Consider the following 23,518-nt stretch of genomic DNA (forward strand, 5'->3'; position numbering starts at 1 on the left):
AGCCAATTGGCCCAGGCTGGTCAGATTAGGAACAGCCTTTGCAAGTCTGTGGTTCAGAGGAGGGAGATGTCTTTCAGTAGGAATTTTTGTCAATTCTCCCTTGACTGATGCAAAGCAGCATGATTGTACTGAAGTCAGGGAATGATGCTCTTTGATCCTGGTTGTATGCTTGGCACATGTGTGCTGAAGGATTTTTCTGAATTTATTTAGCAACCTGATTAAGATTTCTTTTTTCAGTGGTTGGTTTTTTTGGTTTTTTTTTTTTTTTTTTTCCTCATCCTGATATTTTTGGTGATGCTAAGAGAGGGAATCAGCTTGTCAAGAGACTATTTCTTGTGTAGGTTTTTTTGTTGTTGTTTTTTTTTTTTTGCCAAGGAGCTGGAAACCACAGAGGTCCAAACGAGCCCTGTAGATATAGTAGATATCCACAGCAGTTCTCTACCACGGTGAAAATCTGTCTGACAGGCTGAATAAGGCCACATTTGCACGGGAAACCATAGAGGTCCAAACGAGCCCTGTAGATATCCACAGCAGTTCTCTACCAAGGTGAAAATCTGTCTGACAGGCTGAATAAGGCCACATTTGCACGATGAGTACAGCAACAAAGGCTGGTAGTGGAACTCCCTGACACCAAAAGGTGTTTCTATAAATGTCTGTGTTAACACAGCCTTGTGCAGGGGGATAGTTTTAGTTAAACTGGGTCTGGGAAGCCAGGATGTTTTGGACTTAACCTGAAATATGTTTTGTCTTCCTTTAGACCAGAGGAGAGGAAAAGACTTTGTAGTAAAAAAAAACTGCTGGCAACTGAGGCACCTCTCTTCTGGCTTTATGATCACTGTGCAACCAGGCTTAAATGTTCTGGGAGCAAGTTCCACCAGCTTGTTTCCAGCCATGGTAGGTCCTGAAATAGCAGACATCAGACCTATGACTGGTTCTTCGACCTAGCAGTGCTATTTTGGCAGCAGGCCCAGGGTTAAACATAACAAGAGTCATTTTCAGTCCTTGCTCTCTTGAAGGTCAGTGGCCCAAATGGTTGGATGTTTGTCTTAGCTGTTTCCGGACAAGGTCTGCATTTTGTAATGATAAGGCAAAATTCAGAGATCCTCGTGTTGGCAATCTCCTGCTGACTCTAACTGGAAAGCATGTTTTTCCTGAATTAGGATGTCGGGATTTGGTCATTGGCAATTTTTAATTGTTTTGACTCCTTTGAGAGCAGGGTGATTTCTTGTGGTTGCTCTAAAGGCTCACTGCTGCCCTTTTACCTCCAGCCCATGAGTTTCACAGGATAGTGCAGCTCCTTCTTAGCTTTAAGCCCACTAAGCCTGGCTTAGCAGAGTCGCCTGCTGCCAGGTGAGACTTTGACGTCCATTCATCTGCTCAGGTCACATGGAAGAAGCATTCTCCCTCTTAGCAATCAGTCTGGCTCACTCTAGCTTGCCAAATGCCTTCTGAGATGAGCCTTGTCCTCTCTACAGCTCCCTTAGAAAGCTATCAGAGAGGTCAGCCACAAATTGGTCCCATTTTTTCTGCCAGAGCTCTTTGGCCTTGGCTTTCTCATCGGGTAGCATGGCACTGTATCTGTGAGGAGGAGGAAAGTCGGTGTCAGGCAGGAGACAAGGGGGCAGCTATTTCAAGAGCAGCACTGAAATGAAAAGGCAGGAGGCAGCAAGAGATTAACCCTTGCAGGACATGCCTGCAGCACACAGAGTGACATGGTGTAAAACAAGCAGGAGCCAAGGAAAGTGCAGGAAGACCCTGGGCTTCACATCCAAACTATTTTTGGACATTCAGAACTGTCCAGTTAATAGAAAAAGGGGTTAAACACACCCAAATGCAATGCTAATTGTTTTCCCATGTTTCCCAGATGAGTCATGGCAAACACTGCAGCAAGTCAAATTTTGGCAGAAATAGACAAGTGATACAAAGACATACAATTTCTCCCAAATGCAGAACCAGGTGGTGGAGGCAAGTTCACAAAGAATGGAAAAGGAGGAATACTCTGGGGCATGGAGTCAGAGAAAGGCACTTGAGAACACAGGCGGAGGAGTCTCTGGGCTCCCTGTGTCCTGCCTTTGGATGAGACACACAGAGGAGATTTTGGACTGACAGAAGCCCAGCTCCTGTGGCAGAGGAGACTCTGGGGCCAAAACCCAAATGCAAGCAAGGAGGGAAAGCTGGTAGTCTCCTTATGATTGCTATGACAAGGTAAGAGGTGATGAACTTACTTTATGGAGTTGAGTGCAAGCTGCTTTAGGGTCCTCAGGTCAGCATTCATCCCTCCAATGGCCATGAACACCTCATAGAAGTCATAAGAGACTCCCTTTGCCCCAAAGATGGGGGGATCATCGGGGCTGATCACAATGGGGTGCCCTTCAGCCATGAGGTCAGCTGCAGGGTGACTCCTCAAGTCAGCCACCAGCATCAGGACCTGGGTGGGGAAGAGTGGGGGACAGCACCTCAGCAGGTTATTGCTGCAGCTGTGTCACACTGACACCTGCCAGGGCTGCCTGTGACAGCAGGTAGGGGTCAGGGAGGCACAGGCTCCAGAGGACTGTTCAGAATGTTTTCTGCCCTGAGCTGCTGCAGTAGGAAGCAGCTTGTCTCCACTGACTGTACAAGGAGATTAATTTCTTATATAAATCACCTTTAATCAAGTCCAGTGGGGTGAATAACTTGTGCTTATTTAGAACAATTTGACTGTGAGCAATTCAGGAACAGTTTTGTTGTTACATATTTGCTGTGGTGCTTAACTTGAGGCGTCTGGAGCTCAGGGTTCTCTCCCTTCAGGCTCACACCAGTAAATCTCCACCCAAAGTATCCTTTTTGCTGCACCCAGGGAACAATGGCACCACTCTAATGTGCTGCAAAAGAGTTCCCACTGGTTATGAATTCTGCAAAACCAAGGACTTCCAGTTACAATCCCTGCTTCTCAGCCTCTGGCCCTCCTGGTTTTGAAGTATTTTCAATTATGTTTCTTAAGGCCCCTCTGTGTCTCTGGGCCTCATCTCCACTAGGGAGGACTGCCTTCCCAGGTTCCTCTGGATAGGAAGTTAAATTATTTTTTTTGCTGACTGGCACTACGTGCCTTATATATATTCACAGTGTACATCTGCATAGCAAACTGCAGTGTAAGGTGCTGCAAAGGAAACTAAGCCAGCCTGTGTGCATCAAAACTTGTAGGTGCCCCCCAGCTGACCCTCACAGCGATGGTGAACCCCTTTACAGTGACCCAGTCACATAACAACATACCTGGTTGGAGATGGGACAGACTTCTACAGGAATATCCCTCTTCAGAGACAAATTTTTGGCTACTGGGTGTTTGATGAGAGCAAGTCCATGGCCAATCCTGCTGGTATTCAGTAGCAATGCATCCAGCACATTATTGTCTACAGAGGTGCCCTGCCAATCTGAGCAGAGACAGACAAGAGTCACTGCAGTGCTGTGAGGAAATAAAACTTCTCAGACTGCTAGATGATTTTGTTAATAGATGTCCCAGTTGTGAGGTGAGAGGGTTGCTCATGCTCAGAGTTTACACTTGCGTTTTCAGTGAAACAGGGACCTAAATCTGCCCAGGATATTGCCCAGCATAGAGATACCCCCTCATCTCACCTGGCTTTAGATGTTTAAAGTATTGCTCTTGCAGCTGAGTTAATTATGCTGGACTCCATTACTTATCAATGGAGAGAAGTAACAATTATTGGGGAGTAGCCTGTGCATTAGAATGAGGTGTATTGTGGCTTAGAAGGGCTTGCTCCTGCCTGTGGCTGTAAAGGGAGCCCAGGGTAACCAGACTTTTTTTGTTGATGTCAACATGCAACACACAAGGCACAAGTTAGACAGACTCTCCTGGTTAGGATAAATCCCACCAATGCAGGCTGAATAATATATTGCCAATAATAATACATTGCCCCAGCAATGCAGGGTACATCAGTTACTTTGATGAGCCTGCTCAGTTAAGACTCAAGTCTGACTCAAATATTATTTCACCTTAAATTGTAAAATGATGGTTGGAGGACCCTGCTGTGGTTGTGAGTGGGAAGTGAGTGCTGCTCCAAGGGGGAAATGGCTACCAGCAATAACTCCTACACCAGCTCAAAGATGCTGAGCAATGTGACATCTGCAGTCCAAAGCAGGGAGGGGTCATGTGGGAATGCCACAGCCCCAAGCTGATATGGGGAGAAGCACAGGGGAAACTGGTTATGTGCACGTGTGTGCACACACATCCTCTTGATACAGCCAGCAAGCAAGCCAGGCTTGCTGCTTCTGCTCTTTGCAAGATTTCAGTCTTGCCTCTGCAAGCAGTAACAAGCCTTGAGTCCTCGTGCTCACCAGTCTCCCCAGCATGGAAAAAGTATGGCAAGTTGACCCCCATGGAATATGGGATGGTCAGGGCATCCTTCAGGTCCCATAAAGAATGACCTTTGTCCTCATCACCAACCTGGGGAAAGCAGAAAGGTATTTTTGAGCACGCTTGGGAAGATGGTGGGACTTACAGCTCTGTATAAATGAGGTGCCAGCTGTGCTGAAATTACAATGCTGTGGGGTAGGGAGCTGATTCTTTCAGGGGATTTTGTCAATTACCCTGAACAAAATCCTTAGCTGGAGGATTTGCAATTCATTAACACTGATTTCAGTACAGCAGCAGAGGTTCTGGCTCTGGTATACAACATATGCCACGGTATATATGTGGTTATATCTGCAGGGGTCAATGTGAAGCCCCAGAAGAAACACAGTTACCAGGTCGAAGCCTGCCAGCGTGTCTGGGAAGCGGGATCTGAGTGCCATGGCAGTGATGATGGCTTCTTTAATCTGGGAGACATTCAGCATCCTAGAGAGCAAGAGAGAGAAAGCGCTGCAGGAGCTGACTCCCATGGGCCTGCCTTCTCAGGGTTTGAGTTGTGAAATCGGGCCCCCAGGGGTATTTCCAAAATGCACGTTGCTCTTGAATCTGACAACCAGCTTCAGGTCTCTAGAGAAACAGCAGTAGAAAATTGATATTATGAAAAAAACCCATGAATGACCAGGAAGTGCCTGGCTAGACCCTGCTGTCACTTGAGTTGAGGCATGCTTGTCTAACTCACTGGCTTTCCCATTTACCAAGCAGAGAAGGGAACATAACAATGTGGAGAGAAAATGTTTACTTTTTTTTTCTTTCCTCCCAGCTGTTTTGTTGGGAGGTGAGGCAGTAACTGCATTTCAAGAGAGTTTTACGCTCAGGTTTCCTCCAGCCCTATCAGACTTAAACTTCTCGGTGCATTTTGCAGACTGCGTCCATGCTCAAGCCGGCCAGAGAGGCAAGCCAGCTCTGAACTGGAGAGGGCATTGTGCCAAAGCAGAGCGAGTCAGTGCTGCTGAGAGGTCTGCTCTGCCTGCTGAGGATCACCTCACATGACTTCATGGCATCTGGCTGCCTTGGAGGGCAGCCTTGTGTGAACATACCGTCCACAGGCTGCGGGGAGCGGCGCGTGCCGGGTGCCACGGGCACCTCTGCCACACCAAGTGCCCATACTCGGGCACTGCTGTCACTGCTCCAGTGTCTGCAGGGCAGGGGAGTGCATCCAGGCTCGGGAGGAGAGCAGGCACGGCTTGGACATGCACACAGGCAGCCCTGCCCAGGGTTCATTCCCATTCCCAGGGCTCACGGACGCTCCTCTGGCGCTCGCCTCGCACGTAGGCAGACTCATGTGGATGAATTCTCACCCTCAGCCTTTCACACGTGTCAGGGAATGTCTCAGGAGTCAGCACCCCAGCTCCAATGATACACATGGACATTGCAAACCAACTTTAGCACTCCAGCCCAGCATTGCCTCTCCCAGCCCTCTGCCCACCTCTGACACGGCACAGCCGCTCTCAGCCCTGCTCAGCCTCTACCTGTGCGCTGCAAATATAACCTTGGCTCCAACAAAGTCTGGGTGCTCCTTCACAAACTGCCTGGTCACTTCCCGGTAGGCTGCCACAGACCATGATTTATCGTGCTTGGTGCCATCCAGTTCATACACCTGCAGCGTGAAAAGCACGTGAGAAGCAGTAGTTAGAAGAGGTGTTTTACTGGAAGGTGGGAGAAATGAAGTGACAAAAACCTTGGGAGAAGCAGAGTGCTGTGGTCCTGAGAGCAGGGCAGGAAAACAAAAGCAGTAAAATCTGTGCAGAACATTTCCTTCTTCAAGCCTTTACCAGCTAGCAAGAACCAAGGAGTGGGTTTCCCCCCTCCTATGTGATACAAGTTTCTCCGTGTTCAGACGTGGCAAGCAAATGCCCTTGAGAACCCCGAGGAGACCGTGACCTCTTACTCCTGTGTGTATCCAGCACTGCAGTGTTTTGTCCAGCTGTCTGCAGCTCACACATGCTCTGTGCCTTGCAGTGGCAATCTGTCAGCCGAGGCAGCCCCAAGGCAGGCGGTGGCTGAGCTCCATAAGCTACCAGCTGAGCTGGGCTCCTGCTCCCCTCTGCCAGAGGTTTGCTTCATGACCTTGAGTCAGTCATTTAGTCTTGCCATGCTTTCCCAGGTCCCTGGCTGCAAACTGGGAAAAATAACCCTTTTGCTCTGTCTCATCAACTTGCTCTGGAGGTTCCTCTCTGCCAGGGCTGTTCTCAGGGCTTTTGACCTGATTTCAGCAGGGATGGAGGCCCTGAATTGATACTAACCCACAAAGGTCCTGCCTGCAGTCGCTTACAGACAGCAGCTGAAACCACTCCATCAGTTCTCCTCTCGCCCTTCTCACCATCCTTTTCTCTGTCACCTTTCTCCTCCAGCCTTCAACTACTCCACTTCACCCCCTAACTTCCTCTCTGGTGCTGTCCCTTGCAGGGATGCCCCTGCAAAGCCCCACACCCCGTCACAATGCAGTGTCCCCCTTGCAGGCACCAGCAGCCGTGGGGCAGCTGCAGAGGGAATTTTCCCCAGCTGCAGCCCATGGGAATGTGAGACTTTACACAGCTGAATCTGCAAACACAGCTGGGCTTAGGGGGCTTTTCCACAGTGTTTGCTGTTTCACACTAAATCCCAGTTTCATTTACTTTACCTCGGGGCCGCTTCTGGCAGGCTTTGCTGCAAGGAGAGCTTTGCAGCCTCAGCGCTGCTGTGGAGCCTTGTGGAGGATCTCCAGCCACACGAGCATCTTGCTATTCCAGTCACACCCTGCTCACCTTGACTTTCCCCATGAAGCATTTCCCTGCCCTCTCACCCCAGCTTCAGCCTGGCTGTCCCTTCGCTGCCTGCTCTGCCCTCCATCCTGGCATGGCCACAGCTCCTGGAATTCCCTGAAATGGTACCCGGGCTGCAGGCAGCCTGCCTGGAGCCTGCAGCCCTGGAGCCCACAGCATTAGAGCTCACAGCATTGGAGCTCACAGCATTGGAGCCCACAGCCCTGGAGCTCACAGCCCTGGAGCTCACAGCATTAGAGCTCACATCATTGGCCTTCGCTGCCTGCTCTGCCCTCCATCCTGGCATGGCCACGGCTCCTGGAATTCCCTGAAATGGTACCCGGGCTGCAGGCAGCCTGCCTGGAGCCTGCAGCCCTGGAGCCCACAGCACTGGAGCTCACAGCATTGGAGCTCACAGCATTGGGGCTCACAGCATTGGGGCTCACAACCCTGGAGCTCACAGCATTGGGGCTCACAGCACTGGAGCTCACAGCTGCCGGCTGCAGGCGAGCCCCAGGGCTCTGCAGGCTCCCACGGCTGCTGCCAGCATCAGGAACTGGATGGGAAGCAAATCTTCCCTGCCAAGCCTCTCTTCAAAAGGACTTAGAACCATGTCTAAGGGCTGATGGTAAAGGCAGGGTATTTTCCAGTCAGGCCCACGCACTTGTATCGTGGCAGATCCTCTTGGCCTGGAAACCTGTGTGGCCTGGGGGGATGCCAGCACTCGCACTGCCTCACAGCACAGGCATTTTGACATTGCTGTTATTTTCTCTTTCCAGGTTCCCCAAAGAGAGGTGGTGGCTGAATTCAGAGCAACTGGCTTATGGCAACCCCCAGCAAAGTAAGACTCATGTTAACTTTGTGGACTTCTCCACATCCTTTTTTTTTTTTCCCTTTGCAATACTTTCTTCACCTCTCAGGCATGATAGACTGACAGAACTCCCACCCCAATGGAGCATGGAGCTGGGCTGGAGAATTGCATGGGAAAGGTGTGTCTGCAGTGACAAAATTGTCACTGGGTAAGTGGGAACACTTAGGGTGGTGTGGTCTGCTGGTGCTTGGGGAGGCATTTGGGCAGAGTGGGCTTGGAGATCAGACCAGCTCTGGGTGAAAAGCCTGAACCATTTCCAGATTTTGGTGTTAATAGCATTGAAAGGAGCAGTTAATACTTCATATACATAGCTAAAATTTTGGGTTGTCTGCAAATTGTGGGAGGCTGTGTTTTGCCAATTGATTGACTACCTATTCAGAGTAATCATTCTGAAATAAGCTCAGGATTTAAAATAATGTAACTATTCCAGAATAAGTCTCTATCCAAGACAGAAAATTTGTTCAGAGTAGCTGCCACAGAACAGGTGATTCTGGTGCAGACAAAACTGAGCTACATCTTCCCAATGAGCAAGATTTTGACACAGCTCCCAGTCTGACTGTACAATGTAGTTTTGTGCCTATGTCACAGAAGGTGACATTAAGAGCAAAGAATTTCTCATTCTTAGCCATTAAGAACAAAGAATCTCTCAGTTTCAAGCCCTTGCCTATGCAAATCTCCAAGACAGATGTTTGAATATGATCAAGGCTTTCCAGCATCCTTAGAAGGGCAGGTATGCAAACATCCAAAAAACTAAATTCAAGATAGGGCTTGAGAAAAGCTATGGAGAAATAAGGATTTAAAAGACTACTAGAGAAGCCAAACCCCACGTACCGCAGGCAGGATAGCTCTTATCTCAACATACTGTATGTTATCTTCATAGAGCTCCAGCAGCCCCTGGTAGAAATAGGCCTTGAACACAGGTGCATAGCAGATAAGTCCAGAGGCAATGAGAAAGATTTCTTCAAATCTTTTCCAAATGAAAGTCTGAGAAGGGTAGGCCAGCTCAGGGGCATCTGTCACCAGGGTCAGGTTTCTCAGCAAGCTATAGAAAAGGGAGAAGAGAAAGAATGAGGAGAGCAAACAGAGCCTGTTGGAACTGCAGTACAACAGTGACTGGTGCAACTAGGAGGCATTCAGGTCATTTTTCTGCCACTGGTATTTACTCCTCTAATGGCTGGCACAGAATTTGTATGACACATGCTGAGCTGTAAGCAGGGTAGAAGTAGGTGCTTAAAACCTGCCCCGTCCCTTTTTCAAGGAACAGAGTTACAAAAGCAAGTGTGATGCTTTTAAATCAATTATACTCTGCTACTCGGGGTATCCCTAACCTGAAAATCTTTTATATCATTTATACTCTGCTACACAGGGTATCCCTAATCTGAAAGCAGGCATGCACATTACTCCTGCAGACAATATGTTTTCCCAAGAATCTTCAATGCAGATAAGACCAGGGTAACCCTAACCTGAAAATCTTTGATATCAATCTTACTCTGCTACGCAGGGTATCCCTAATCTGAATCATGCACATTATTCCTGCAGACAATATGTTTTCCCAAGAATCTTCAATGCAGATAAGATGTCACAACACTTGGTCCTTTGTTCAGCACCTAAAAGGCAGACTGAGTTTACAGGACAGTTTACATGTACTGGGCCACCACTAGCCTGCTTGCTGAGCCCGTAAGTTGTCCTGGTACTTTTGACATGCCAAAATATGTCACCCAAAAAAATGCAAGGGGAAGACAGTTCTGAATCAGAAATCATTTTTCCCAGCCAAACCTGACTCTCCACCAGCCTTGCTGATAGCTACTTCAGGGAAACAGCTGATAAGAATCTCAGTCCTGGCTTTTCCTTACTGTGATGGAAATGTATTTATTTCCTCCATCCACTCAGCTGGCATATAATCCTCTTTCAGAAATCCAGGGAGACAGTGGGTAGTTTTATCAAGCAGACTTTAGGGGAGCCAGTAAATTGCAAGAATATCTAATTGTGGGTGACAGCTTGCATTTAGGACAGGGTGAACATTTGTGCCACACCACCATCCTCTGGCAAGCTGATAGCCTTCATCCCACCTGAAACCCTGCCTCTGGCAACAGCCCTCCTTCTTCCACCTGAAGAGTAGTTCATAATAAATTTCTCCTACCAGTGGGCAAAGTCTAAATGGCAGTGCAGGGGTGATTAACTTCATTCCTGGGTGGACAAATGGAAGCCATCACAGAAACCTACAGATGTTTTCTTGCTGGCCCAGTGCTTATCTTGTGTCAGGGGCTAAGCAGGTTCAGACAGAAATACCTTCAGCCATGCTTCAGCTTTCATCTGGGTATATTGTTTCCCCTCAATAACAGCTACTGATCTTTAATAATGTTTCCTGTTTGATGTCTTGGCCCCCATCCTCGTGCAGTGCTCTGCTCTGTTATATGGGAGGTGTGGCTTTGATTTGTGATCTTATTATCTTCATCCAGGACAGTTCTGTGGATGGAATTAAACCCCCACAGCCCCCCTACAGATGTAAAATGTGATCTGGTCCAGATTCATAAACTGAGACATCCTGGACAGATATGCCTTTTGAATCCCTCCATCCTGCCCATAAAACAGAGCCCGTTCCCCCAGGATTTGCCTGCTGTTTCACTCTCTAAGGATTCTCTTCCAGGGCCTGCAGTTTCATTTCTTCCTCACTCTGTTAATTTCTTTGCCAGGAACAATTTTAGAAGAAAACCTGTACATAAAAGAGATGCTACTACTGTTAAGGACGAGACTTTAAATGCTCAACAGTCAGGAAAATTCAGAGTTAAGGTTTCCACAGCAACTTGGGCTCTGCCCTCCCACGCATTACAATAGGGGCTTTGGTGCCTTTATCGCAGGACACTGGGCAACCCCAGCTACTGCTCAGTAATCCATGCAACCAGAGAAGACCGAGCTGGACCACGGAAGCGAGGAGACACCCCGGCATCACCCTAGAAACCAGGAATGCCGGAGTCAGGAGCATCCTGAAGGCGCTGATCCAGCGGAGGGGGGCAGCCGCCGGCAGAGAGGCTGTGCCGCTGCTCATCAGGGAGCTTTCGTGTGGGAAGAGCTGGGGGAAGGAGAATTTTGCCCTTCCCTGGTGGCCGAAGGGCAGCTCCCCTCCAGCTCGGCACCTGCCCGGAGCCGGGAGCCGAGCGGGGCTGTTCCCACCGGCGCTGCGGGCGCTCAGGGAAAAACCTCCCCGTGGATCAAAAGGCTGTGCAAGCCCGTTCTCGCACTGCAGGCAGCTCCTTCCAGATAAGGATGGGTGCTTAGTGGGGCTCCCGGCACTTTCTCCCCTTGTCCTGTGAGAACTCCTCCAGCAAGGAGCGCACGCAGGGCTCTGCTCCCTGCTTTAAATCCGGCTGTACAAACTCGTGGCTGTTTACTCAGCCTGTGCTCTTGGGCTAGGAACAGCAATAAATCCCCACACCACCCTGCTCCTAAAAGCACATAAATCAAATTGGACTTCTCTTTATAATCCCCTTCCCTTTGAGACTGATTATTGATCCTTACAACTGTTGAAGATTTATTGCATAATAGTGATCCATCCTTGATAAGCAGATAATCTCCTAAGGGTTCGGGGGCTTCTGCCATCAGTAGCTCATGCAGATGAAGCAAAGCTTTGTAAATACATTTTTTTTTGCTTCTTTGCTGGAATGGGCCTTTGCCAGTGATCAGGTGCAGACTACAAATAGCCTTCCATGTCATGTCATATATGCACTGAACAATGCTGTTGCAATGCATATGCCCAAAGGGGCACAGCAAAAATGACCAGCCAAGGATTATTTATTTTCAGCTGTGGGTTTGCCTTCTCTCTTCCTGGGTTTTTTCCCTGTTTTCCTTTCCTGTGCTATATAATACAGAAGTGAAATGTTTTGTTGCCTTGTTTTTAAAGGGATTATTTTTCCTGCTCCTTTTTCTGTTCTCGATGGGTAATTATGCCCCTCTCCTCACCGTAGTATCTAAATGTCTTCCAGTGGTGCATTAAATAGTGTGACTAACATCTGTCACATGTGGTTCATTCGCTTTCTCTCGCTCTCTCTCATCCCCTCTTCTTCTCCCCAAGGGGAGACTTGTAGAGGGAGTGGAGTGCTTTGTTTCTGTAGTGGATTTTTATTCTTTTTTTTCCCCCCCTCTTACTGCACACACTGCCCTATTTTTCTGTGAGATAAGGCAGTCAGAAGACAGAGGGGAAGGTGATGGCAGCCAGGGCAGCAGCCAGTGCCCAGGGGAGCTGTCCCTGAAGCCTCGGCCGTGGTGTCAGCTCCCTCACAGATGACTTCATCCTGGTGATAGAGAGCTCTGCTGGGCACAGCCTCAGTCCTTGTGCTGCTGGTGGGGGGTGTGCAGTGGTATTTTACAAATATCTGGAATGTCAATGCTGCTTCCCTAAATGTCTGGGGGCATGCTCTTGCTTTGGAGGTGGCAGCCATTATGTTGCTTCTTGAGGGGAAGAATGACATTCTCCTGTATCGTAATTGATTGTGGAGAAAATAAGTGAGGATTGTTTTTCCTTTTAAGTATGAAAACAAAATTCCCTTCCTTTCGCTGTCCCTTGGCCTGTGGTCTCCTGGCTCTCCTCAGAGCATCCTTTTGGAAGCTCACCAGTAACACAATACTCCGGGGTCTTGGCCCATGAGATGTGTGCTTTGAATAGGAATGATTAGACCTTCTCTTGAGGGAAACAAACAAAAGGAGTCCCTTCCAAAGCACACACACACACACACATATGTACTTGAAAATGCAAACAGCAAAAAAATCTTGCAGATTCCCCTTTCTTCTACCCCTTCCTGGTCAGAAATAATGTAAGGTGAAAGAGGTGCAGCTTCTCAGAAACATTTCCATTGTTCCTTCACATTTGCTGATCCACCCTGCCTTGCATGAGAGCCCTTCCCTGCTGCCATATTCCCTTGACACTTCCTTGAAACCACCCAACTATCCATCCGTTCTTCCCTCTGACATCTGCTTTCTCTCAGCTTGTCAGTGCTCAAGGGCAAAGAGGAGTGCAGGAGAGAGGTAGCCTGGGATGCACATGTTCAAGAGACTGGGAGAGTTTCCAGAAACTGAGAAGCAGAACAGACTGGGGCCTATTCCTGGCTAGAGACCTATTTCCAGACGGCCAAAAGCATTCCTAACCCCTAGACTAGTGCCCAGGGATTAGATGAGAATAGGAGGGGAAGTGCCTCAGCGTGGCTGTTGTTGGTGTGTTTGCACATTATGCCTAATGACTCCTCTGTGATTTTGTGGTGATGAGCACAGAAGGGCAAGAAATGAAGGACAACATACTCAAATGGATAAGTGAGCACCCAGGATGCCAGAGATCCAAGTTTGTTCTTGGCTCAGGCACATGTTTGCTGAGGAAAATCACTTCACTGGCCTCTGCCTCAGTCTCCCCTCCACATTTGGGGAGACCCTTGCAGCGAGGCTCTGTCTTGTGTCCCTGTGTAGGGCCTGACACTCTGAAGTCCTGCTCTGACTTGTGGCCACTAAACACTGTCAGGGAAATACAAAAGAAGAGGAATGTGGCAGTACTGCCTCTGAAAACAAGTGTTTCCACCCAGGAACAGAGGGAACCACACAATGCACAGCCCCAGTCACCCAGGTGTACAGGGTGTACAGGATATCCTGCCCTTCAGCCTCTGCCAGAAAGTGGCATCATGCCAAAACATGGAAACACAACCAAAAACAAGTGCAGTGAAGGGTTCCTCCTGAGACACCTCTAAATGCTCAGTGCAATTGCTTGGGCTTTAAGGAAGTGAAGCTGTTTCAAAATCCAATCTCTTGCACATTATTTATGGGTCTCCTGGTGTGGTTGAAGAGAGCAGGTGCTGTCATCTTTCCTTCCTCATCACTCCCAGCAGAAATGGAAGGGAGCTAATGGGGAACCAGTTTTCTCTCTGGTGATTTCTCACTGGATCTTATTTCGTCCATCACATGTCAGGGCAGTTGAGCCTCAGGATATAAAAGGTCAAGAGCCCAGGGTCTGGCATCATATTCTCCTTCCCTCCTGGACTTCCATAAGAGAGGGATGGTGGATGCCCTGGCGAGTCAGAGCCCTCTGCCCTGCCCATTGCTGGTTTTGGGGAGGGAAGGCAATACCATGGCACAAGTCTGGAAGCTCCTCAGCTTCCCAACCTGGCCTCCTTCCCAGATCTGCAGGCCACAGAGCCCAGACAGCTTCCACGTGGAGGGGATGCCAGCACACCCAGAGTTAAAAGGTCTCTATTTAAGAGCACACAACCTCACTGCAGTAAAACCCACCAAGTTTCACTTGGGAAATGCTGGAATTAGGGTCACCTGCACTGCCTCAATCCAGCCCTCTCCTTGTGTGTAGGCATGGCAATACTGTCTGTCATTACATGACACCCCACACTTTTTTTTCTGCACACCCCAGCCCCTGGAGCGCCACGGACAGCGGTGCCCTCTGAATGGATGGCTACTCAATATTTTCCTTTGTCCTCATCGCTCAGTGTCTGACTTCATGCATTATTTAGCGTGCTCCCTCCAGCCCCCCACACACCACGGCAGAGCGGCATGCTTCCTCTTGGCCTTTCCAGCAGGGCTTTGTCCCGGGATCAATGGCCCCTGGATGGGGAGATAGGACTCTGTGCTCCCATCACCACTGGCTAGAGGGGGAGCCGGGCTCTTCCCAGCCACCTGTAAGTGATTAAATGCCAGGTGGTTCCGACGAGCCCGGCCCTGATAAAAGGCTGCCAGCAGCAAAGGTAGGAGCTGCCTGCAGGGAGAGGAGCTCCTGTAGGAGGTGAGTGATGCTCTGGGGAGCCAGCTCAGGTGTGAGCACCTGGACAGCTGCCTGTAAGGGCAGAAGCTCTGCTAGCAGGAGGGGTTTTGAGGGGAAGGAGCCCCCAAACCAGGCAGGGGTCCTGTGTGTGGGGTTCCTTGGTTCCAGCCAGTGCCCAGGAGGGTGAGCTACAGCTCCTGGTGCCTGTTGGGAATGAGTGCCTCATGCTTCCAGGTGATGGGTGCCAGTGGGGTTTCAAAGGCAGGCCTCAGAAAACAAGTTTGGTGTTTGGAGGAACAGTTGGGTTAGGTTTTATTTTGGGAAGTTTGAGGGTTTTTGCTAGTGCAGTAATTAACATAAATATTTTCCGCAACTTGCTCTGAATCAAAACAATGACTTTGCAAAGGGCTTTTCTGCTGTTGGGGAGAGCCTGTTCATCAGCTACCTGGCTTCCTCATCCAGTTTTTGGATACCTCACTGGATGAGGCACCATGCAGCCCTGTCCCACATGGAGAGCTGGGGCCAGGTCTCATAAATCTACTTCAGCATGTGTCCTCAGCACGTGTGCATAGAAAAAATCAGGTTTTTATGGTCCCTGACTGTGCTGTACTTAATGCAGCAGCCCTGACGCTCTTCCATTGCTATTTGCTTTTTCACAGCCCTGGACGGAGTTCCTCCCTCGCAGAGCAGCGAGCAAACAGGAAAGCTGGACCAGAACGCTCCTGCTGGCTACACCACGGAGCACCAACAGGCCACCCCTGCCCACTCACCCTCTGTCAAACTCGGCCACGTCCCTCAGCTGTCCCCGGTAGGTGTCCAGCAGGAGCCACGGGGAGCACGGGGCTGGCGGCGGGCGCGGCCGGGAGAAGCGGAAGCGCACGGAGCCCGTGGGGGTGAAGCAGATGTAGCAGTCGGGCAGGTAGGAGGCATTGAACACCAGCCAGCCCACGCTCAGCAGGGCGAGGTCGTGCAGGTGGAGCACAGCACCTGGTGGGGGACAGGAATGTCCTGGTGAGCCCAGGCAGCTGGGGAGAAGGTTTAATGGGGTAGTCTCGGGTTCCCTGCTGTCAGGATGACCCCAAGCGTCCCTTTTTCACAGCCTGATGGTCGAAGAAAGAGTTGGAATTTGTCAACTCTGGCTCACAAGGTTGTTTATTGTAGATTATCTAAAATATTCTTTTTCAGACCCGCAGAGGTCTGCTCTGCAGGTCTGTCAAGGGCACACTGCCTGCCCCTGGGCTGGTGTCTACATTTTATACTATGAGTTACGTGTATTTTATTTATCATTATTTCCCAATACCTATCACCTATGTTAGACTGTCGACTTCTGTTCTAAACCAATCCAAAAGTGCCAACATCAAACAGAAGATGGAGGCTAGGAAGAATAGGACAACACACAAATCCCTCCACCTTGCCACCTAGACCCCCTATATTAAAATCCCCAAAACTCCACTTTTCACCCAGTGATTTATTCATTATTCTTTCTACTTAAACTTCTGTGACTTGTGGTTCTTCATACAAGGTTGGTAATTTGCTCCATGGGTTAAGATTGAAATCCCAAGTGTCTTTGGCTTCTTGCCAGGGGCACATGTCATCCAGGGCACCCAGAGGGGTGTCCTAGGTTCTGACATCATAGCAGTTTGTTTGCTCATCCAGGGGTGTCTGGAAATGCTTCTAGAAGGCTGTGGGTGAATTCTCCCAGCAAAGAGTGCAGTGCTGCTCTGCCTCCCCCAGGCTGGAGGATGTGGCCCCCTCCACATCAGACACTGGGCAGGCAGAGCGTGACAGCTCCCTGGGAGCACAGGGAGGGGGGAAATCAATGGGGAGCTCTGCTTCTCCACTGGGATGGAAAATGCTCCGAGTTATTAAAGGTCTTTCAGGCAGAGTTTGCTGTGAGCTGGCTCAGGCCCCGCTGTTTTAAAGAGAAACTTGCACAGGAGGCAGCAGCTCACAAGGCACGCTGGCTGAAGCACACCTGAAGCAAAGCTCTGTATCTAAGCTGTCTGGATCCCAGCTTCAATTTTTGTGTCTAGTCTGTGTCTCTCGTGTCTCTTCTCTGGAGCTCTGGCACACACCAAAATCCCAGCCCATGTTACTCTGGGGAATTGCACTCGGATGCAGAAGTACAATTTACTTCTGTGCCTTATCAAAAGCATGCTCACTTGCATTGTACATCTGCTGCTGGCCAGCACAGAGGGCCTCTGGGGTGCTCTGTTATTGTGCAGTATGTTGGCAGCTGCCAGTCTTCCTGGCACAGGAAGCATCCTCTGTATGCTCACCTTCCTCATCATTTCATTTTGCTGAAATCTCTCCTTTTCCAAAGACTCCTGGTGTTATTAGTGCTTGAACTAAGCCTCACCTTTGTAAAGGGAAGGCACTGTGAGAGCTGAAGTCTTAGATATGTATTCTATTAGTCTAGGGAAGACCTCTTAAGGGTAAAGGGAGAACATGAATAGCAAGAACAAGACTGGTATGTATTTGACAATACATTAAGTTCCAGACTATAATTTACAGTGGACTAATCTAATATAGAGTCATGTTTATGATATCCCACTGCAGAGGGTCTGGCTGTAAAGAGGAGCTGTGGTTGCTGCTCTCAGCAGAGCTGGTGCACCAGACTGGGCATGCTGCAAACCTGACCCTCCTCTGGCTGGCAATGTCACCTCCTTCCCTATGAGAGCAGCAACAGACATTACCATAGTGCTTGAAACAACAGGAACTCCCTGGGGCTCTGATCAAATCCTACTCAAACATCTACAAGGATGTGATCTTGGCCCTAAAAGCTTACAGCCCTTGCAAAGATTCCAAGAGCCCATTTAAACATCGCCAGAATTGAAAAGTGTTAATTATTTGTTTTGGCTCCCACTTAGTATCAATGATACTGGAGGTGAAGAGGGGAGTACTTTTAAATTTCTAACTGCTCAATTCAGCCACGAAAGGATAATGACATTTCTGACACATAATTGTTTCTGTTAATGGCTTGGGATGCTGCAAGTCTGGGATCTGCATCCCACAGCGAATACTGGGAGGGAGAAGGTGGGAAGATTGCTCAGGGCCACATCCAATCTGGCTGTGAAAACTTCCAGGGATGGGGCAGCCACAACTCTGGGCAATCTGTTCCAGTGCCTCACCACCCTCTGAGCAGACCTACTAATATCTAATCTAAACCTCTCCTCTTTTAATTTAATTCTGATCCCCCTGGTCCTGTTGCTGCCTGTGTAAAATGTTGCTCTCTCTCCCTTTTACAAGCTCACTTTAAGTGGTGGAAGTGACAGGCTCTGACTTGTACACCACAAGCAAAGAACACAAAGACTCAGTGTTAGAGGTAGCCCCTTCTTCCTCTTGTGCCCCCAGACTTTCCAGCACACTTCCAGGTCTGCTACCACCTGCAGAAACACTTTTTGGGAGATGCAACACTTTTGGTTGAGATACAGAATAAGTTTGGTAGCCTGTTCATGGAATGTGTTTGTGGGAAAAAGAGAGGCACTGGCTGGAACGTGCTGAGTAAATGGGGATGTCTGGCATTTCTTGTTGTCTTTGCTTCCTCTGTCCCTTCTCCACTCTTGAAAGACTTAAGGCTCCATATTGTATGTTAAACCAAATGCCACAATTGCTGGAAATGTGTATTCACCCAATCCATCCCCCTCTTCCTCTCCTCGGGGCTTTTCCTGAAACCCAATGGGCAAAATTTACAGCTCTCAGAAGCTTGTCTCCCACATCCTGTGTTTTGTCCCAGCTCAGAAAGCAAGAGATGAGAAAGGATGAGTAAGATGAGACTCCTTAAGCCAAGCCTACCTTTAGGCATGCGCTTTAAGATGCTGAACACCGTGCTCTGATCAATGAGGCTTTTTGCCCGGAAGAAGTGCATGCTTGGAGGAAACTGTCCTGCAGTTATGGCTGCTTCCACTTCCTTCTTCTTGAGGTTTACGAGCTTTGTGCTGAGCTGCTGCTCCTGCCTACTCAGCACCAAGTTGCCACCTGTCTGATGGGCTTTCTCCTCCTGCATCAGGGAGTCCCGGTCCTTCCAGAGAGGGCTGGGAAGGCAGGGGGCTGCCAGGCTCAGGAGAAAGCATGCCAGCCTTACACCTTGTCCAGATGGAGGTTTCATCTTAGAGCTGCACCTGGACAGGGAGAAAAGACAGAGGCATTAGCAGGGGTCAGAAGGGAGCACCTCAGCAGTGGGATGTGAAGTTGTTGGCCCATCATGCAGAGGCAGTGGGTTAATGGGATGCTCCATGCTGGCAGGGATACCTGCTACCAGTGTGTTGTGATACAGCATGAAATGATGACACAGACACTGCTGCTCTCGAGGGGAACAAAAAGGAAGAAGAAGAAGAACTTTATTTTCTGACTCCAACATTTATAGTTTTCCAAAGGTGACAGTGGATTGGAGGGCGACATTGCCGCCTCTCCAATGTGACTGGACAGACCAAGGGTCCATCAATTCTCTCCACCTCCATGAAAGAATGCAAAACATAGGTTATTTACAGAACTGTGTGTGAGAAAGTTTGTTGAAAGAATGTAAACATCAGAAGGCTTAACAAAGTCTTACAAAATCCACCTGCTACCAGTGTCCCCTGAATTTAGGGCTAATGGATCAGCACACTCCCTGTGGCTGCTGGCTACGCGCTGCAAGGCTGGGTAGGGTGAGGAGGTGTTGCTCCTTGGATCAGACTGGCAGCACATCATGCAGGAAGGCAAAGGGCCAGCCCTGGAATGGGGGATTGCTGGGATCAGGATGCTGCTTGCAAGCTGGGATGGAGCTCTCATTGAATAAGGAGTGCTGGCTGTGCTGATAGTGTCCAGCTAAGGGGTTTGGCTTGAGCTGATCAGATCCCCATTCCCTCCAGTTGAGAGAAACTCCTGTTGCACCCTTTTAGTATATTCCAGCTATCCCAAGGGTTAATTTACAGGCAGGAATACCCCAAGGCTTTCTCTGCAGCAACAGAGCTGTGTCCTTTCCTTGCAATCCCAGAGGAAAGGGGATGGAAGTGAGACCATGGGAGCAGTAAGAGATCACAGGAGGCAGGCACATGTGAACTCTGAGAGCTCTCCCTCCCCCCAAAAAAGCACAACTGCAATATAATCCTTCAACACCAGGCTTTAGTGACTCGGTGCCAATCTCTCCAGAGCAAAACAGGCTGGAGAAGGGCTCAATATTTTGAAATAAGCCTATGTGAATTACATAGAAAAGCCCTGCTTGTGTCTTCTCCTTCCAGCCTCTCCTCCACCTGTAGATCTGGGAAAACATCCCCAGCCCCTTTAGGGCGTGCTGGGGAGCAAACAGAGCAGGGGGGTGGCTGCAGCCCCACACCAGGCCTGGCTCTGAGCTAGAAAAGCAAACATCCCGCAGAAAGTCTCCTCTTAGCCGAGCTGAGGCTGCCTCACTTACTGTTCGCTCTCCTCTCCCGGCGCCCAGAGCTCCGCGGCCGCTGCCGGGCGAGCGGCTCTGCCGGCTGCGAGCCAGCGCTGTCCCGGCGCGGAGAAACAGCGGGATTGGGATACAGAGCAGGGTCCCTGCCGGCCGTGCCGAGCCAGGCACACCGAGTTCCTCTTCCTGTGCGGCCGCCCCGGCTCGCCCAGCTTTTATTTCACCCCAGCCGCGCTGCTTCATGAATATATAAGGAGGAGGAGGAGGCAGGCGAGGTTGCGGGAAAGTGGGACGCGGGCAGCGGCTGGGGAGCCGGGCAGCCAAAAAAGCGGGGTGGCTCAGGGGAACCCCCAGATCTTTAACCCATCGGTGCCTGACAGCGAGGGCATCTCTGGGGGCTTTGGGTGCAGCCGTGCCGCCTTCCCTGGAGCGCACAGGCAGCTTTAAAATATCCTGGGAGAAGCGCTTGGGCGCGTTCCTGGTGCAGGGAGACTCCGAAGCCCTGCTCGCTGTCCCAGGAATACACACGAGCTTGGATATCTAATCCTAATCGGCTACAGAGCCTTTAATGGCAGGGACACTGCAAACTCTGCTCGCTGATGCTTTTACACCTGAGAAAGCAGCAATTTGTACCTCGACATGGTCCTGTCCAGTCCCTGCCAGCTCTGGGAATGGGGCAGGCATCAATCCAGCCGGCTGCCCTGGGACACAGGGCTAAACTCGAGCCTGGGAAGCAAGTCAGGTGGAGGGGGGATGGACTTAAAAAAAAAAAAATCACAACAAATGCAGTAATTTCAGCATTTTATTTCGCACAGTTCAACGGACTGGAGTTTTAAACTGCTTAAATGTAGACATTTTAAACTACTTTAAACAGATGTTACATAAACAGCTTCCAGGGGAGAACAAAGTCCATTTCCTTTAATTTAGTCCAAAAATGTAATCATTTTAAATATTAAAACAAAAAGAAATTTCTTGTAAGTTGAAAACTATTGAAAATAACTCACAGCAGTCACAAAGATTGTTTTTGAGGCAGAGACAGTAGGGTCTGGTCAATAATATGTTAAATTTCATTAGCTGGCACAAGGCCCTGAAAGCAGGGTGCTCAGGCTGCCCACCCTCCCCTCCCCAACTGTCCCAGCCAGACACCTGGCAGCTTTTCCTCCTCTCCTGGTCCCTTCTCCCTCTGCTGTCACTGAGATCAGTCCCAGCATCCATGCAGGGATCAGCCAGGGATCCCAAATATTCCCTCAGCCCTGTCCATGGCAGCATGTCCAGAGGGTTCTGTGCCCCTTTGCAGGATGGGCGTCCCTTGAGTCTCTAGGTGATCCTGCTCCCAAAAAGGGAGATCAGTGGAGTGGAAAGATGACCCAAATACGCTCAGCAGCAGCTATTGGCTGGTGAAAGCAGCTCGAGGATGGGAGGTGTGAGGAGGGAAGCACATGGAGTGAAAAGGGATGGTTCAGTAGGGACAAGAGTTCTGCCTCCAAGTCCCTTCAGGGGAACTATATCAGTGAAGGAAGGGAATTGCTTTAATTTTCTTGTAAATTTTCTTGTAATTTTCTAGTAGTAAAGCCTAGCATTCAACCAAGTTCAGCCCAGGCAGTTGGAAAACTGGCTCTGTAGTGAGAAATCCAGTGCTGGAGACAGATTCCCACTGTGGAGCACTGAGGGGGATTAAAATTCTGTGTGGGGGATCTCAAATAGCTTACAGCCAGGCAGAGGTCTTGGGAATGCCTGCCAGAGGACCTCAAAGATTTGTAGTGGTTCATCCTTTCAAATGACATTTGAAAAACAAAACCAAAGTCCAGTGCTGTTAGTTCCATAAAACCAAGTTCAGCCCAGACAGTTGGAAAACTGGCTCTGTAGTGAGAAATCCAGTGCTGGAGACAGATTCCCACTGTGGAGCACTGAGGGGGATTAAAATGCTGTGTGAGGGATCTCGAATAGCTTACAGCCAGGCAGAGGTCTTGGGAATGCCTGCCAGAGGACCTCAAAGATTTGTAGTGGTTCATCCTTTCAAATGACATTTGAAAAACAAAACCAAAGTCCAGTGCTCAAACACTTCTTTGATGGGACTTTTCCACATAAACAATTGCAGACATTGCCAGGAGAGTTTTGTACAGATGTTGCAGAGGCTGGACTAGGAAATAAGCAGGTGTTTGAGAGGCTTTAGTCTCTATTAAAATGTGGTGCATGCTCTGAAAATAAAAAATCCTGGTGAAATGGGACCACAGCTGCTTTTAGGTGGGATCTGTCTGGACAGGAAAGGTGGAAAGAGGGAGAAGAGGACAACCAGGAGCCCCATCTGGGGGAGGATTGGATTTGTCTCGTGCTTCCAGGCAGCAAAACCCTGGCTTCAGACTTCCCTGGGAACTGAGGCATGCTATTGGAAGACTGTCTCAAGGACTAACACGGAACGTTACAGTTGTCATTCCCACACCAACACATCTCTCAGCTTCTTTGCATTCTTCCTGAGAAGCAAGTAGCCTGTTTGGAGGTTTTGCAATAGTTCTGTGTCTGTCCACAGGAGCACGGCTGCAGTTCCTGTCCAGTCTTGTGTGGCCCCTGGAACAGTCTTCATCTCCCTGGCTCTGGTCCCACGTGCTGTTTAGCCAGGAATGCCCTGCTCCTTCATCAAACAGCCCAGCTCTTCCTTGCTTTCTGGGGTGGTTCCTGGTCCCTGCTGACCTCTCAGCTGCTGCAGCTGTACCCAGCAGTGTTCCAAAGCCCTGTCCTGGGTGTGTCTGTGCAAGCTGCCTTTCTTTATGCCCAGCTGTACCTCAGATGCATCTAAAGCTTTAAATAGCTGGTGGCCAGCACTGAGTGCTCACAGCGAGTTCCCCCTGTCTCAGTTTCAGTTCCACGTGTGAACTGCTTTCCTTCAAACCTCCTGAGCCTCTTCAAGGTGACAGGTACTGTTCCCAGAGTATTTCCCCACCTCTCCCTCCTGCCTCTGCCCTGCTGTGGCCGCAGGCTCCCAGCACCCTGCTCCTGGCAGCAGCAGCCCTGCACAGGGAGCGTGGGCAGCTCTGGGGCTGCAGGGAGGGGGAAGGAGCACAGAGGCAGCAGCAGGCTGGCAGATGTGTGGTTCTCACTTCATCTTTCAGCTCAGGTCCTGCAGAGTCCCTCCTGCTGCTGTGGAGGGTCAGCTCGCAGTGTGCCAGCCCCAGTTAAAGCCTGGCACGTGTGTGGGTGTCAGCAAAAGCCACAGAGCTAAATCCAGCAGGGGCAGGACCTAGGGGTGATGCAGACCTGGTTGTGTTTTCTGTGGGGGTCACCCATTTTTGTGTGAGCCAAATGAAGACCTGGTTGTGTTTTCTGTGGGGGACACCCATTTTTGTGTGAGCCAAATGCAGACCTGGTTGTGTTTTCTGTGGGGGACACCCAT

The 23,518-nt window shown here is 49.7% G+C and overlaps 1 protein-coding gene across 2 annotated transcripts; it reads right to left on the minus strand.

The window, feature by feature from the left end:
• Positions 1-495: 495 nt before the first annotated feature.
• On the minus strand, positions 496-20,600 carry ADA2 (adenosine deaminase 2). Of its 2 annotated transcripts, none has more exons than XM_041398597.1 (10): positions 20,152-20,600; positions 18,555-18,880; positions 15,530-15,746; positions 8,846-9,056; positions 5,872-5,999; positions 4,738-4,828; positions 4,291-4,438; positions 3,250-3,407; positions 2,226-2,428; positions 496-1,578 (listed from the first exon to the last, which is right to left on the minus strand). In XM_041398597.1, the coding sequence occupies exons 2-10, from the start codon at positions 18,865-18,867 to the stop codon at positions 1,470-1,472; spliced, it is 1,578 nt and encodes a 525-aa protein (XP_041254531.1). In that variant the 5' UTR covers positions 18,868-18,880; positions 20,152-20,600; the 3' UTR covers positions 496-1,469. The 2 variants fall into 2 exon arrangements, with proteins under 2 accessions (XP_041254531.1, XP_041254532.1); XM_041398598.1 differs by having other exon boundaries at positions 510-1,578; positions 4,330-4,438; positions 20,152-20,594.
• Positions 20,601-23,518: the final 2,918 nt, after the last annotated feature.

Source organism: Onychostruthus taczanowskii, unplaced genomic scaffold (assembly GCF_017590055.1).
Source record: "Onychostruthus taczanowskii isolate IOZ18803 unplaced genomic scaffold, ASM1759005v1 scaffold15, whole genome shotgun sequence".
NCBI lineage: Eukaryota > Metazoa > Chordata > Aves > Passeriformes > Passeridae > Onychostruthus > Onychostruthus taczanowskii.